This window comes from Lontra canadensis, unplaced genomic scaffold (assembly GCF_010015895.1).
Source record: "Lontra canadensis isolate GAN:19392208 unplaced genomic scaffold, GSC_riverotter_1.0 scaffold66, whole genome shotgun sequence".
NCBI classification, from domain to species: Eukaryota; Metazoa; Chordata; class Mammalia; order Carnivora; family Mustelidae; genus Lontra; species Lontra canadensis.
In genome coordinates, this window is record NW_022631060.1 from 1,407,477 (window position 1) to 1,423,482 (window position 16,006).

Here is a 16,006-nt window from a genome sequence, read left to right on the forward strand (position 1 = left end):
GTAAAAAGGTAACAACATGGAATCAGATAAATATTTATAAATCATGTATCTGATAAGGGGTTAATATCCAGAATAATAGAGAATAACAGAAATTAACTGTTCAAAATTGGGCAAAGGATTTGAATAGACATCCCTCCAAATAAAATATACAAATAACAAATAGGCAAAAATGCTCAACACCACTATCAGCAGGGAAATGCAGATCAGAGCCATACTGAAAGACCATCTTAAACCCATTAGGATGGCTACTATCAAAAAATTTAAAAAGACTAGAAAATAACAAGTATTAGCTAGAATGTGGAAAAATTAGAACGCTTGTGTGCTCTTGGTGGGAATGTAAAATGATACAGCTGCTATGGAAAACAGCATGGTTATTCCTCAAAAATTTAAAAATAGAATTATCATAGGATCCAGCAATTCCACTTCTGGATATGTACCCCAAAGAATTGAAAGCAGGATCTCAAAGAGGTATTTGTACACCCATGTTTAGAGTAGAATTATTCATAATAGCTAAATTGTGGCAACCCAAGTGCCCATCAGTTTGGATGAATGGACAAGCAAGATGTGGTATATCCCTACAACAGAATATTAGTCTTGAAAAGGAAGAAAATTCTGACATATGCAACAGCATAGATAAACCTTGAGGACGGTATGCTGAATGAAATAAAGCAGTCACAAAAAGGCAAATCCTGTGTGAGTCCATCCTATAGTAGAGAGTAAGAGTGGTCAAAATCCTAGAGACAGAAAAGAGAATGAGGGTTGCCAGGGCTGGAGATAGGGGAGTGGGGAGTCATTGCTTAATGGGTCTAGAGTTTCAGTTTTACAAGATGTAAAGAACTATGAAGATGGATGTGGTGATGGTCACACAACATCCTATGTGTATTTAATACCACTGAACCAGGCACTTAAAAATGGTTACAATGATAAATACTATGTGTATTTTAATACAGTTTTTATAATTGAAAAAAAGTCAACATAATACACTACATAGAATAAATATACTACAATATACTATATAAATATACTAATATATATATATATATATATATATATATATATATATATTATAATATACTACATAGAATAAAGGGTAGAAACGATCACTAAATAGTGATGGAAGGAGCTTGGTTGTAATGACTGATAATCTTATCACCTTACCTATATGGTTTGTCTCAGTTCTTCCAAAATAGGTTATTAAAAAACCCGCATATGGATAAGTCAGCCTAAAAACCAGAGCCAGGAGGGCAGGTTCACAGAATTCCTGTAGCATAGTATTTAGAGGAAAGTGATGGAAAATGAAGCTGGAGAGGCTAATTGAGGCCAGATCCTAATAGGGCTCAACCACCTTACTAAAGAATTTGGAATTTAGCCTGTAAGTACCCTGCGGCTACTGAATGGTTTCTAGCAACAGGGTTTCTTGGTTAGACTTTATGGTCAGATACAGTAGTTCCCCCCTTGTTCATGGTTTTGCTTTGCAAGGTTTTAATTAACCTCCATCATCCATTAACCAGGATGACCTGCCTTCTGATGGATTGTCAGAAAGTCACTGGTAGCCTAACACTACCTCATGATGCCTACTTTGTCCACCTCACTTCATCTCATCACGTAGGCTGTTCCCATTAGAATGCCTTCTGCATATATTCAGAACATTTCATCCCAAAGCAACAGAATACACATTCTTCTCTAGTGCACATGGAACATTCTCCAGAATAGATCACATCCTCGGTCCTAAATCAGGTCTCAACCGGTATCAAAAGATTGGGATCATTCCCTGCATATTTTCAGACCACAATGCTCTGAAGCTAGAACTCAATCACAAGAGGAAATTTGGAAAGAACCCAAATACATGGAGACTAAACAGCATCCTTCTAAAGAATGAATGGGTCAACCAGGAAATTAAAGAAGAATTGAAAAAATTCATGGAAACAAATGATAATGAAAATACAATGGTTCAAAATCTGTGGGACACAACAAAGGCAGTCCTGAGAGGAAAATATATAGCGGTACAAGCCTTTCTCAAGAAACAAGAAAGGTCTCAGGTACACAGCCTAACCCTACACCTAAAGGAGCTAGAGAAAGAACAAGAAAGAAACCCTAAACCCAGCAGGAGGAGAGAAATCATAAAGATCAGAGCAGAAATCAATGAAATAGAAACCAAAAACACAATAGAACAAATCAACGAAACTAGGAGCTGGTTCTTTGAAAGAATTAATAAGATTGATAAACCCCTGGCCAGACTTATCAAAAAGAAAAGAGAAAGGACCCAAATAAATAAAATCATGAATGAAAGAGGAGAGATCACAACTAACACCAAAGAAATACAGACAATTATAAGAACAGATTATGAGCAACTCTATGCCAACAAATTTGACAATCTGGAAGAAATGGATGCATTCCTAGAGACATATAAACTACCACAACTGAACCAGGAAGAAATAGAAAGCCTGAACAGACCCATAACCAGTAAGGAGATTGAAACAGTCATCAAAAATCTCCAAACAAACAAAAGCCTAGGGCCAGACGGCTTCCCGGGGGAATTCTACCAAACATTTAAAGAAGAACTAATTCCTATTCTCCTCAAACTGTTCCAAAAATAGAAATGGAAGGAAAACTTCCAAACTCATTTTATGAGGCCAGCATCACCTTGATCCCAAAACCAGACAAGAATCCCATCAAAAAAGAGAACTACAGACCAATATCCTTGATGAACACAGATGCAAAAATTCTCACCAAAATACTAGCCAATAGGATTCAACAGTACATTAAAAGGATTATTCACCACGACCAAGTGGGATTTATTCCAGGGCTGCAAGGTTGGTTCAACATCCGCAAATCAATCAATGTGATACAACACATTAATAAAAGAAAGAACAAGAACCATATGATACTCTCAATAGATGCTGAAAAAGCATTTGACAAAGTACAGCATCCCTTCCTGATCAAAACTCTTCAAAGTGTAGGGACAGAGGGCACATACCTCAATATTATCAAAGCCATCTATGAAAAACCCATCGCAAATATCATTCTCAATGAAGAAAAACTGAAAGCTTTTCCTCTAAGGTCAGGAACACGGCAGGGATGTCCACTATCACCACTGCTATTCAACATAGTACTAGAAGTCCTAGCCTCAGCAATCAGACAATAAAAAGTAATTAAAGGCATCCAAATCGGCAAAGAAGAAGTCAAACTATCACTCTTCGCAGATGATATGATACTCTATGTGGAAAACCCAAAAGATTCCACTCCAAAACTGCTAGAACTTGTACAGGAATTCAGTAAAGTGTCAGGATATAAAATCAATGCACAGAAATCAGTTGCATTTCTCTACACCAACCACAAGACAGAAGAAAGAGAAATTAAGGAGTCAATCCCATTTACAATTGCACCCAAAACTATAAGATACCTAGGAATAAACCTAACCAAAGAGACTAAGAATCTATACACAGAAAACTATAAAGTACTCATGAAAGAAATTGAGGAAGACACAAAGAAATGGAAAAATGTTCCATGCTCCTGAATTGGAAGAATAAATATTGTGAAAATGTCTATGCTACCTAAAGCAATCTACACATTTAATGCAATTCCTATCAAAGTACCATCCATTTTTTTCAAAGAAATGGAACAAATAATCCTAAAATTTATATGGAACCAGAAAAGACCACGAATAGCCAAAGGAATATTGAAAAAGAAAGCCAAAGTTGGTGGCATCACAATTCCGGACTTCAAGCTCTATTACAAAGCTGTCATCATCAAGACAGCATGGTACTGGCACAAAAACAGACACATAGATCAATGGAACAGAATAGAGAGCCCAGAAATAGACCCTCAACTCTATGGTCAACTAATCTTCGACAAAGCAGGAAAGAATGTCCAATGGAAAAAAGACAGCCTCTTCAATAAATGGTGTTGGGAAAATTGGATAGCCACATGCAGAAAAATGAAATTGGATCATTTCCTTACACCACATACGAAAATAGACTCAAAATGGATGAAGGACCTCAATGTGAGAAAGGAATCCATCAAAATCCTTGAGGAGAACGCAGGCAGCAACCTCTTTGACCTCAGCCGCAACAACATCTTCCTAGGAACATCGCCAAAGGCAAGGGAAGCAAGGGCAAAAATGAACTATTGGGATTTTATCAAGATCAAAAGCTTTTGCACAGCTAAGGAAACAGTTAATAAAACCAAAAGACAACTGACAGAATGGGAGAAGATATTTGCAAACGACATATCAGATAAAGGGCTAGTGTCCAAAATCTATAAAGAACTTAGCAAACTCAACACCCAAAGAACAAATAATCCAATCAAGAAATGGGCAGAAGACATGAACAGACATTTCTGCAAAGAAGACATCCAGATGGCCAACAGACACATGAAAAAGTGCTCCCTATCACTAGGCATCAGGGAAATACAAATCAAAACCACAATGAGATATCACCTCACAGCAGTCAGAATGGCTAAAATTAACAAGTCAGGAAATGACAGATGCTGGCGAGGATGCGGAGAAAGGGGAATCCTCCTACACTGTTGGTGGGAATGCAAGCTGGTGCAACCACTCTGGAAAACAGCAGGGAGGTTCCTCAAAATGTTGAAACTAGAGCTACCCTATGACCCAGCAATTGCACTGCTGGGTATTTACCCTAAAGATACAAACGTAGTGATCCGAAGGGGTACGTGCACCCGAATGTTTATAGCAGCAATGTCTTCAATAGCCAAACTATGGAAAGAACCTAGATGTCCATCAACAGACGAATGGATAAAGAAGAGGTGATATATATACACAATGGAATACTATGCAGCCATCAAAAGAAATGAAATCTTGCCATTTGCGACGATGTGGATGGAACTAGAGGGTATCATGCTTAGCGAAATAAGTCAATCAGAGAAAGACAACTATCATATGATCTCCCTGATATGAGGGAGAGGAGATGCAACATGGGGGGTTAAGGGGGTATGAGAAGAGTAAATGAAGCAAGATGGGATTGGGAGGGAGATAAACCATAAGTGATTCTTAATCTCACAAAACAAACTGAGGGTTGCTGGGGGGAGGGGGGTTGGGGGGTGGGGTTATGGACACTGGGGAGGGTATGTGCTATGGTGAGTGCTGTGAAGTGTGTAAACCTGGCGATTCACAGACCTGTACCCCTGGGGAAAAAAATATATGTTTATAAAAAATAAAATTTAAAAAAAAAAAAAGAATGCCTTCTGCAGCGACTCCCCCAAACCCGGTAGTGGAAGCCTGGCAGCTCTCTGCTCCATGGGTTTGGCTCTTTCTTCTCCTGACCTAGAATATGAAGTAGAGGATCCAAGAGGAATCTTAACAATCACCACAAGCCAGCTGAAGGTCAAAGTCATTTTCTGAGGAGTAATATTTTAGTTTAATGTGGTGGTTGTAATTCACTGAAACACTGATAGGCCAAAGGTCTCTTGCCACTCTACATCTCCCCCAGGACGGAGTGGGTGGTTTCACCTGGTCACGTTCTAGGTTTACATACTTGTTTGTTTGTGTTTTGTTGTGTTTTGTCTTGTTGGGACTCGGTGGCTTGGAACGAGGCTCTTATTTTATGGTATAATAGTGATCGGTCTGCTCTCACCCAGGTTCTTCACTGCTGGAATCCAGCTTCTCCAAAACACCAGCATGACTCCAGTCATGAACAAAACATAAACTGAATTAGTGAAGAATGGTCATTTTTTATCAAGAGGCCTCATGGAAGACATGCTAAGGAAGTCCTTCCTGGTACACCCTCTCCCTACTTCTTCAATAAAGGATGTGCTTTGATCCCAAGTTGATTCTACCCTTTTTCAAAACAATCTGAGTTAACATAGACCAATACAGCCAGTACAGGGGTATCACAGTAATAACTACAAGACTCTTGACTTCCCTGCGCTTTTAATTCCTCACCTGTAAAACAGAAAGAATAGTTCCTAGCCCACAAAGTAGATGCGAATATTAAATTATAATACATCGTTAAAGGACTTAGAATTCTGAGCTCCTAGTTTATGCTACTCCCTCAATAAATTATGATTACTTGTCATTTATTAGCTTTTATCATTTTAACTGTAGCATGATGATGTAGGAGGCTGGATGGAATCTTTGTTTTCCAAGAATTAGTGACCGGAGTCATCCTGTGAAAGCAGAAGATGTACTCAACATTCTAAGTCCAAAAAACCACTTAAGAGCTTGCTGGGCTGCCGTTCTGAGGTCACATTGTGCCCCCCAAAAAGATATGTTGGAGTCCCAGTCCCCAGTACCTCAGAATGTGAACTTATTCAGAAATGGGGTCTTTTGTAGAGCTAATCAAGTTAAAATGAGACCATTAGGGTGGGCCCTATGCTGATGATTGGTGTCCTGAGGGAAAGGAGAGATTTGGACACAGAGGCACACGTACCCACTGGGAAGACAACATGAAGGCTCAGGGAAGCACCATGTGAAAACAGGAGGATTGAAGTGACATGTGCATCTACAAACCCAGAAACGCCAGATTGTTGGGAAATCACCAGAAGCGAGGAAGAGGCAAGGACGGATCCTTTCCTAAAGGTTTCAGTGGGCACATGACCCTGTCAACGTCCTGATTTTGGACAGCCAGATCAGGGAGCCAATAAAGTTCTGTTGTTCTAAGCCACCTGCTTTGTGATACATTGTTACACTAGCCTAGAAAACTAGCACAAGTGTCTTTTCACCATAGTGAGCACCATCTTGGCCACACTCCCCAGAGCGTGTTAGTTTTAGGAAGGTTTATCCTCTGACTTCAGCGTCCCACAGTAGGAGTGTGGCATTTTCAGGGCTCTCCTCTCTGAAGCTGAGGGAGAAGAGAGGAAGCTGTAAGGTTTGTGGTTGTCTATAGGAAGAACCCCATTCCCTGCTGAGAGTCTTTGAGACCTGGATGGAATTGGCCGAGCTGCTCCAGAGCAATGTTAAGAAAAGGCATGGCTATGTGAAGCATGTAGAGGGCCATGGACCAGCCCTGGAGTTCAGAGTACACAAGAGGTAAAAGGAAGGACCCCACCACTGCTGGCAGTCCCTGGCCTTGGGGGCCCTGGAGAGAGAGGAAACCAGAAGCCCCAGGTCTCCCAAAAGTTGCTGCAGCATGGAGAACAATACCAAGCAAAGCACTTCCATAAAATGCTGCCCCTAACATCAGCAGGAAGACGAAGTCAAGTGGCAAGAGAGGTTACCTCCACCTAAAAAAGCCTCTCAGAACTGAATGGCTTGTTGCTGTAGACAGTAGAAGCCTCCATGTACCCACCTAGTTTGAAGACAGAACCTCCAGAAGGAGGACCACATCCTAACATGGGATTCTATGCATACAGAGTAGTGCATGTAGCAAACAGGGAAGACGGTCACCTCTCCATGAGCAGTCGTGGCTCAGTATGTCCTTGGTGTCCACTACCAGTAGAGGAATGACCGGGGGAGTTGGGGGGAGGGCATCTACATCTACCACCTACAAGTGGTAGGAGTCAAAAGACTGGCCCGTCCTCTTTAGGGCAGGGGGCAAACTTGGACGCAGATGTGAAACTGAAGGCTTAAAATCCTCAGTTCTGAGATTCAGAGCTTAAATGAGGATATATTAATTACCACAACTGGAACACTACAATGGCAGGCCCATCCACTGGCCTCCGCTTACTGTGAGAAATCCTCATTGGTTCCAATGTGTGAAACTGAGGGCCCTTTTGGGGTCCCACCGCCTGGCCTTCCCACACCAGCTTCACACTACCTTGCGTGGTCACGATTCTCTGCCCTCTCATGGGTTCTCCTCTCACATGAACAGGTATTCCTAAAAAAAAAAAAAAAAAAAAAAGAATATGTTAGTGAACATAACTGCTACTTTGTGATATGTAACATAACATTTTCCAGCCCATGAATTTCTGCCAGGGGGCCATGGCCAGAGGGGGAATCAGTAACCACATAGGCCTGTTTATTAACATTTCATGTGGGGAGAATTTCAGTGTAATGTTTGCCACTGATCTCAAGGTCGTAAGAATGTGGGCAGAGCCTCTAGACGTTTTAGCTCACATTCTGCACACATTCTAATTATTTTTATTACTACATTTGCATGCTTTACTGCCCCCTCTGATCCCCAGTGGTGTGCACAGTTGAAAGCATTCTTGAGTCTCTGCAGTTTTACAAACTTCCTTTAGCATCTTCCTAAAAACCTAAAAGTGTGTCTTGATTACTGTGAACAAAAAATGTAGTCCAAACCTAGGCTAGACTTTCAGAAGTGTTTTGCTGCCTGTCATGACGGGCATGCTTCCACTCATCTGAAAAAGGCACATGGTAGCCATTCTTCAGCAAAGGAAGTACCATCCCGTAGTGGGATTCCTGTGAAATTGTGAACATGTCATTTGTGGTCACACTGAGGGAAGGAGGTGACAAGTCAATAAAAGCATTTAGAAAAGATATCCAGGAATGCTAGATTATGTTCAGGAAATGTTCAGGAAAGTTCCAGACAATGATGAATTTTCTCTCATGACTTGACTTTTGAATGTTCCACCAGAAATTCATGAAGAAGATAAACTTACTTATAATTATCTAAGCCCAGAACTTAATGAACTACTTTCAGGCTTTATCGTAGGTCACAGTTCCCAGGAATGGAGCTGCCATGTACTTTGCTTGACCCGGGACTTCACCAAGAATGATTAACCATGTAAAGTAATAGAAAAAAAGGCCACATCACCTGCGACACTTAAGTCACCAGTAGGACATACCTGTATCGACCTACATTTCTAACTGTCTCATGCAAACGTGTCACGGAAGAGATCTAAGACAGCTTTAAGACAAAATGAATCAAACTGGAAAAAAAAAACATGAAATACAGGGAGCTAATATAATTTAGTTTAATTTTATTAAAAGCAATAACCAAGGTTGATCTAAAATTGGTTCATATTATGGCCACCTGTGGTGGTAACTTTTATGCGTCCGCTTGAGTGGCCACCAGAGGCCAAATGATGTTTCTCTGGTGAGACATCCCTGCTGGGTATGTTGTAAGGGTGTTTCCAGAAGAGAATGGCATTCGAGTTGATGAACTATGGGAAGCAGACAGCCCTCTCCAATGTGGGTAGGCATTGTCCAATCCACTGAGGGCTTGAGAGGAAACAGGAAGGTTGAATTTGCTCTCTGTCTGACTGACTGAGCTGGGACATGGGACTTCTACCCCTGGCACTCCTGGTCGTCAGGCCTCTGACTCTGAGGCCTTCAAACTACACCCCCAGCTTCCCTGGGGCTCCAGCTTGCAGACAGCAGATGACGGGATTTCTTGGCCTCCACCATCACGTGAGCCAATACCTTATAATCGATCTCTTTAAAAATATGTCTGAAATATAAAGAAATATAGACACATGCTGTGTTTTTCTGGAGAACCCTTATGCATCATCCTATATGCATATTTTAATATTTTATGACACTATTCAAAATCTCTCTGGGGAACGTCCCATATTGAAGTTATGTGTCTGGTTTTCCGGGTTGCTTTTCAATTGCTCCCTGATGCTATCTGCAGGGATCCTTGACCAAAACTTCCACAAAGCCTCTTTTTTTAAAATTTTTATTTATTTTTTCATTTCTTTTCAGTGTTCCAGAGTTCATTGTTTATGCACCATACCCAGTGCTCCATGCAATACGTGCCCTCCCTAATACCCACCACCTGGTTCCCCCAACATCCCAACCTTGTGTTCTAGAACAAGGAAAATTGACTTAGCCCTATATCTCAATATTTAAGTTGAATTTCATGCAATAAAACTGTACTCAATAACTATACACACACACACACACACACGCACACACACTACTGTCACCTGTGTTTGTCTTATTGTATTTTTATTTTTTTTAATTTTTTATTTTTTCAGCATTTTTTATTTTTTATTTTTGCACCACACCCAGTGCTCCATGCAATCCGTGCCCTCTCCAATACCCACCACCTGGTTCCCCCAACCTCCCACCCCCTGCCCCTTCAAAACCCTCAGATTGTTTTTCAGAGTCCATAGTCTCTCATGGTTCACCTTCCCTTCCAATTTCCCTCAACTCTTATAAAGATTTTTTAATTTATTTATTTGGCAGAGAGAGAGCACAAGCAGGCAGAGGGGCAGGCAGAGAGAGAGGGGAAAGCAGGCTCCCTGCTGAGCAGAGAGCCTGACGCAGGACTGGATCCCAGGACCCTGAGATCATGACCTGAGCTGAAGGCAGAGGCTTAACCCACTGAGCCACCCAGGCGCCCATGTCTTCTTTTTTTAAACTTATTATTTTTATGGGTATAAAGTTCTAGCATGTTGTCAATTTGATTTTTATAACTAGGAGAAAGACAGACGCTCATTCATCTGAGTCACCCAGGTGCCTGGAGAGATTTTCTTAGATATTTAGATATTTTTTTTCCTTTTTCTTCTTAGGGGTTTTTTCATTCCTCCACCCTTTTTTATATAGAAGAGCTAAATAGTTTCTCAAAACCAATTGAAATGGAGTTCCAGTGTCTTGAGATACTAAAACCTGTACTCTGCCATGTGCTCCAGGGACGGTCCATCAAACCCTTCAAAGGAAACCTTCTAAAAGAGATGTATCCTTCATCACCCTTCATAAGTCTAACATAACCTTGAAGAACAGGTACATTTTATAATGGTATTGCTTCAGCATTTGAAACTCTAACATTTCTTTGGGGGCGATGGAATCTAGGCCTTTCTTTAAACTTGAGAATTCTAGAAATCTATAAACCTAACTGATTAACCTCTGTATACTTAGGCTCTCTTCGATGTTCTTTTCTTGGAAAATACGCAGGTCCTGCATATATGATGCTTTTGAATCAAAAGACTAAAGTCCCTACTGGCATTCTAGCTACTCTTGGATTCCTCACCCCCAGCTTTCAATCCTTAAGGGCTTTCACTAAAGGGAAAAAATTTGCTCAGACAGTGAAAAAACAATTTTTGATTTTTAGCCAAAGAAAAAATTGAAAAAATATATCCATTACATTTTGTAAATATCATATTCACGTAGTTGCTCTCTTTCCATAAGCCAGGCCTTCTCCAAGAGAGGCAAGTTATCCTGTATTTACTGGGAACCTTGTGTTAATTGGCATGAGTAGAACTCCAAATTCAAAAGTAGAGTCATAGGTATCATGCCTGCCTCCCTTTGGGGGTATACAGGAGACCAAAGATGGAGACAGTCTCCACTTGCCCAATCACATCCATTTTCTGCCCTTAGAGCAGTTAGGTAAATGGTAAGATGAGCTAGAACATTCCAGTGGGATAATTTGAAGACATTTAATACAGGGGATTTCTACAAAATGTGGGTAGGGTATAGAAAGACCACAAGTGACAGGATAATCTCCCAAAGCTGTTAAGATCGAGAGTAAATCCTAATTCTGGAAGCCTGAATAGGCAAGTGAGACGAGTGGTTCTCTAGACCCAAGAGAAGAGAGTCACACAGAGAGGGCCATTGGGACAGTTGTGACCCATGGTCAAGCGACCCACCAGGCCTTGGCAAAGCACAGGGATCACTTGTCTTTTCTCCCCTCCGATTTCCTAACAGAACAGCCTGTGGTTTGAGATCAGTCAGAAGCCAGAGAGCAAGGGTGCCTGTTGATGAAATCCGTATAAATGTTAGTCTCCAGGGACACAACAGAATAGAGAGGGATGGAGAGGAGATCTGGAGAAGTGGGTGAATGATAGCCGGCAGAGCCCTCTGCTCAGCTCTGTACCCTGGGAGGCTGACCTATGTGGACTGCATCGTCTATATTCGCTTGTTCTTGTCCTTCTGATAGTGTTCAGCCAATGAAATTAGAAGTCCAGAGGAAGGGGAAATCAGAGTTCACCCTCCCCTTTTCTGCTTGGTTTTGGCAGTAGCTGTGACAAATTAGGCAGCTCACATCCTTGGCTATAGCTCTTGCTGCCACAGTTACACAGTCCCTGCCTCTTGCCTCTTAAGGCTTTAGGGGAAGTAACAGCTTCCCAAGTGTGTCAACATCCCCTTTTGCTCCCCATAACTATGCCCACATTTCTGTATATAGTCTCTTCATTAATATACAACTGAACACTTTAAGACTGCTGTTTGTTTTCTTTTGGGACCCCATATGGTCCAGCAATGCACAAAAGTATGCACAACGATACACAAAAGATATCAGCATACCCAGAATGGGTAGGATCAGTGTAAGGAGACTGAATCTTTTATTTATTTTTTATTTTTTTAATTCCAGCATACACAGAGAGGGTATATAGATATATTTAGTGTAATTCTATATTCGTTTCAGGGATACAATATAGTAATTCACAAATTCTGTACATTACTTAGTGCTCATTATGATAAGTATACTCTTAATCCCCTTCACCTGTTTCAACCATCTCCCTCCCCTCCCTGGAGCCACCTCCCTTCTGGCAACCACCAGTTCTCTATATTTATATTTGTTCCTTTGTTCTGTGTCTTAAATTCCACATATGAGTGAATTCATATGGGATTTGTCTTTCTCTGACTGACTTATTTCACTTAGTATTATACCCTTCAGATCCTATCCATGTTGTTGCAAATGGCAAGATCTCATTCTTTTTTATGGCTGAGTAATATTCCATTGCATATGTATATACCACATCTTCATCCATTCATCTATGCCTGGACAACTGGGTTGCTTCCATAGTTTGGCTATTGTAAAATAATGCAGCAATAAACATAGAGGTGTATGTATCTTTTCAAATTAGTGTTTTCATATTCTTTTTTTCTTAAGTTTATTTTTTTAAGTAATCTCTATACCCCACGTGGGGTTGAACTTATGACCCTGAGATCAAAAGTCACGCACTCTTCTGACATATCCAGCCAGGTGCCCCAGTGTTCTCATATTCTTTGGGTAAATACCCAGCAGTAGAATTATAAGATCACATGCTAATTCTATTTTTAGTTTTTTGGGGAATCTATGTACTGTCTTCCACAGTGGCTGCACCAGCTTACATTCCCACCAACAGTGCACAAGAGTTCCTTTTTTCTCCACATCTTCACCAATACTTACTGTTTCTTGTGGTTTTTTTTTTTTATTTTAGTCATTCTGACAGGTATGAGGCAGTATCTCATTGTGATTTTGATTTGCATTTCTTTAATGCAGCCATTGAAATGAGCATATGGTCCTTATTCTTTCTCTTGTTGATGTGATGTATCACACTGATTCATTTGCAAATATTCAACCACACTTGCACCTGGAATAAATCCCACTTGAATATGTGAATGATTTTTTACATTATTGTTGGATTCAGTTTGCTAATGTTTTGTTGAGGATTTTTGGATCTATGTTTATCATAGATATTGGCCTGTAGTTCCCTTTTATTGTAGTATCTTTATCTGGTTTTGTGTCAGGGTAAATGCTAGCCTAAAGAGACAATCTTTTAAGGATACTCAGTTCTCTCTAGGTAGATAGGGGAAGGTAATTCATTCACTATCTTTTCCTACCGGGTGATGGATATTAAGGAAGGCACGTGAGGTGATGAGCACTGGGTGTTATATGCAACTAATGTATCATTGAACACTACATCAAAAACTAATGATGTACTATATATTGGCTAATTGAACTAATAAAAATTGATTAATTAATTAATTAATTAAAAATAGAGCTACTCTATGACCCAGTAATAGCCCTACTAGATATTTACCCCAAAGATACAAATGTAGAGATCTTAAGGGGTACCTGCACCCCAATGTTTAAAGAAGCATTGTCCACAATGGCCAAACTATGGAAAGAGCCCGGATGTCCTTCAACAGATAAATGGATGAAGAAGATGTGGTGTATATATTTACAGTGGGATATTACTCAGCCATCAGAAAGGATGAAATCTTACCATTTGCACTGAAGTAGATGAACTGGAGGGTATTATGTTGAGTGAAATAAATCAATCAGAGAAAGACAATTATCACATGGTTTCAATCATATGAAGAATATAAGAAAGAGTGCAGAAGATTATAGGGGAAGGGAGGGAAAAACAGAATGGAAAGAAATCAGAGAAGAAGAAAACCATTAGAGACTCTTAACTATATGAAAGAAACGGGGTTGCTGGAGGAGAGGTGGGTGAGGGGATGGAGTAACTGGGTGATGGGCGTTAAGGAGGGCACATGATGTGATGAGCACTGGGTATTATATGTAACTGATGAATTACTGAACTCTATATCTGAAACTAATGATGTTCTCTATGATAAAAATTTAATTGAAATTAAAAAAGAAAATGTAAAAAGCTGAATCACATACTGCACTATTCATAAAAACAAAATTGATAGTTTGGGGGAAAGAAGCAATTTGGTAGGAAAAATGTACTTTGACACCAAACACTTAACTGTCAGAGGGTAAAATAAAGCCTATTTGGATTATCTAATGAGAGGTGTTTGTTTTTTAATTAAACCATTCAAGTGCTAGAAGAAAACACGGGTGAATTCCTATTTAATCTTAACGTTGGGAAGGCTTTCTAATAAAAAACTCAATTCCATAGGTCATTTTCTTACCTTGTTCTGGCTGCTGTAACAAAAATACTGTAGACTGGGTGGCTTGAACAACATGTATTTATTTCTCATGATTTGGAGACTAGGAAGTCCTATATGAGGCACCTGCAGATTTAGCGTTTGGGAAAACCCACTTTCTGGTTCATAGATGGCCCATCTCACTGTGTGTTTACATGGCAGAGGAGCTAGAGTGCTCTCTGAGGTTATAAGGTACTAATCCCCTACACGACAGGAACAGGAAGTACGAATCCCACTCATGAGGGCTCCACCTAATCACTTCCCAAAGGCCCCGCCTCCAAATATCATCACTTAGGGAGTTACATTTCAATATATGAATTGGAGGACAGGAGAGGGATACAAACATTCCATCTGTAGTGGTAAAAAAAGGGTTGATAAATTTTACTACATATGTTTTTTTAATTTACGTAATTAAAAACCACCATAAACGAAGTCAAAATACAGTTGTCAGACTTGGAGAAAAGATATTCCCAGATGAAGAGTTAATATCCCTGATACATAAAGGACTCTTGAAAATTAAAAGACAAGGTTCCAGAAATCTGATAGAAAAATGGGTAAAGACATGTAGTTCAACTCCATCTACTCTCTCATCCTTATGACTTTCAATGTCTTCTCCCACAAAATGCTCTGCCACTCTCAACCATACCCAAAATATGTCCTCTATCTCTCTCCTCCATCCTTTGCCCTCCATACCCTCTGCCTGCAATAGTGTCCTTTCTGTTGACCATTTTACAAAGTTCTAGCCATCCCATCAACTTAATTTTTTACTCGGTAAGCATCTGGGGGGGGGTTGTTGTTGTTGTTTTAAGATTTTATTTATTTATTTGACAGAGAGAGATCACAAGTAGGCAGAGAAGCAGGCAGAGAGAGAGAGAAGAGGAAGCAGGCTCCCTGCTGAGCAGAGAGCCCGACTCGGGGCTGGATCCCAGGATCCTGAGATCATGACCCTGAGCCGAAGGCAGAGACTTAACCAACTGAGTTACCCAGGCGCCCCTTGATAAACATCTGTTAATGCCTATTATATGCCAGTAGGAAAATAAAGGTGAATGAGATGAGCTATTCCATCAAGATACTCATTGCCAAGCCTGGCAGTTCTTGTTCATTTTGCCTGTGTAATTCACATGATATACACCATGGATAGATCACAGGTTTTTCTGATTTCCTACAGGCTCTGGTGTAGATAAAAGTAGACAAGTTAATTGCAAACCTCATTTCGCATGCTCTGACTCCCTTTTCCCCCTGCAGCTTATTGATTTCAAAATTCCACCTTCTGTTCAAAGTCTTCCCTGTTTTCTTCAAATCCAGCAAATCAGTTTCTCCTCTTCTTTGGGGATCTTTGTTTCTCTAACTGTAGCATTTATGTCATTCTGTCTTATGCTACAGCCATGTCCATTACCCCTGAGTGCCCAGTTCTTTCCTTGTCTCCCAGAGCATCAGACACAACCCTTTCTTCTCCACACAGATACCATTAAACATTTGCCCAATTGAATTGCATTCAGTTGGTTCCTTGGCCAAAACAGAAAGCAAATATAGACAGGGAAG

The 16,006-nt window shown here is 40.3% G+C and overlaps 1 protein-coding gene across 2 annotated transcripts in view; it reads left to right on the forward strand.

Annotated features, from left to right (window-relative positions):
• The window catches only part of LOC116880194 (membrane-spanning 4-domains subfamily A member 12-like), a 47,672-nt gene extending 41,965 nt beyond the window's left edge, over nt 1–5,707 (forward strand). For both annotated transcript variants that reach the window (XM_032879056.1, XM_032879057.1), the window contains one exon: nt 5,599–5,707. In XM_032879056.1, the coding sequence (XP_032734947.1) occupies nt 5,599–5,642 (44 nt within the window). In that variant the 3' untranslated portion in view covers nt 5,643–5,707. The remainder of the gene's footprint in view (nt 1–5,598) is intronic.
• Nucleotides 5,708–16,006: the final 10,299 nt, after the last annotated feature.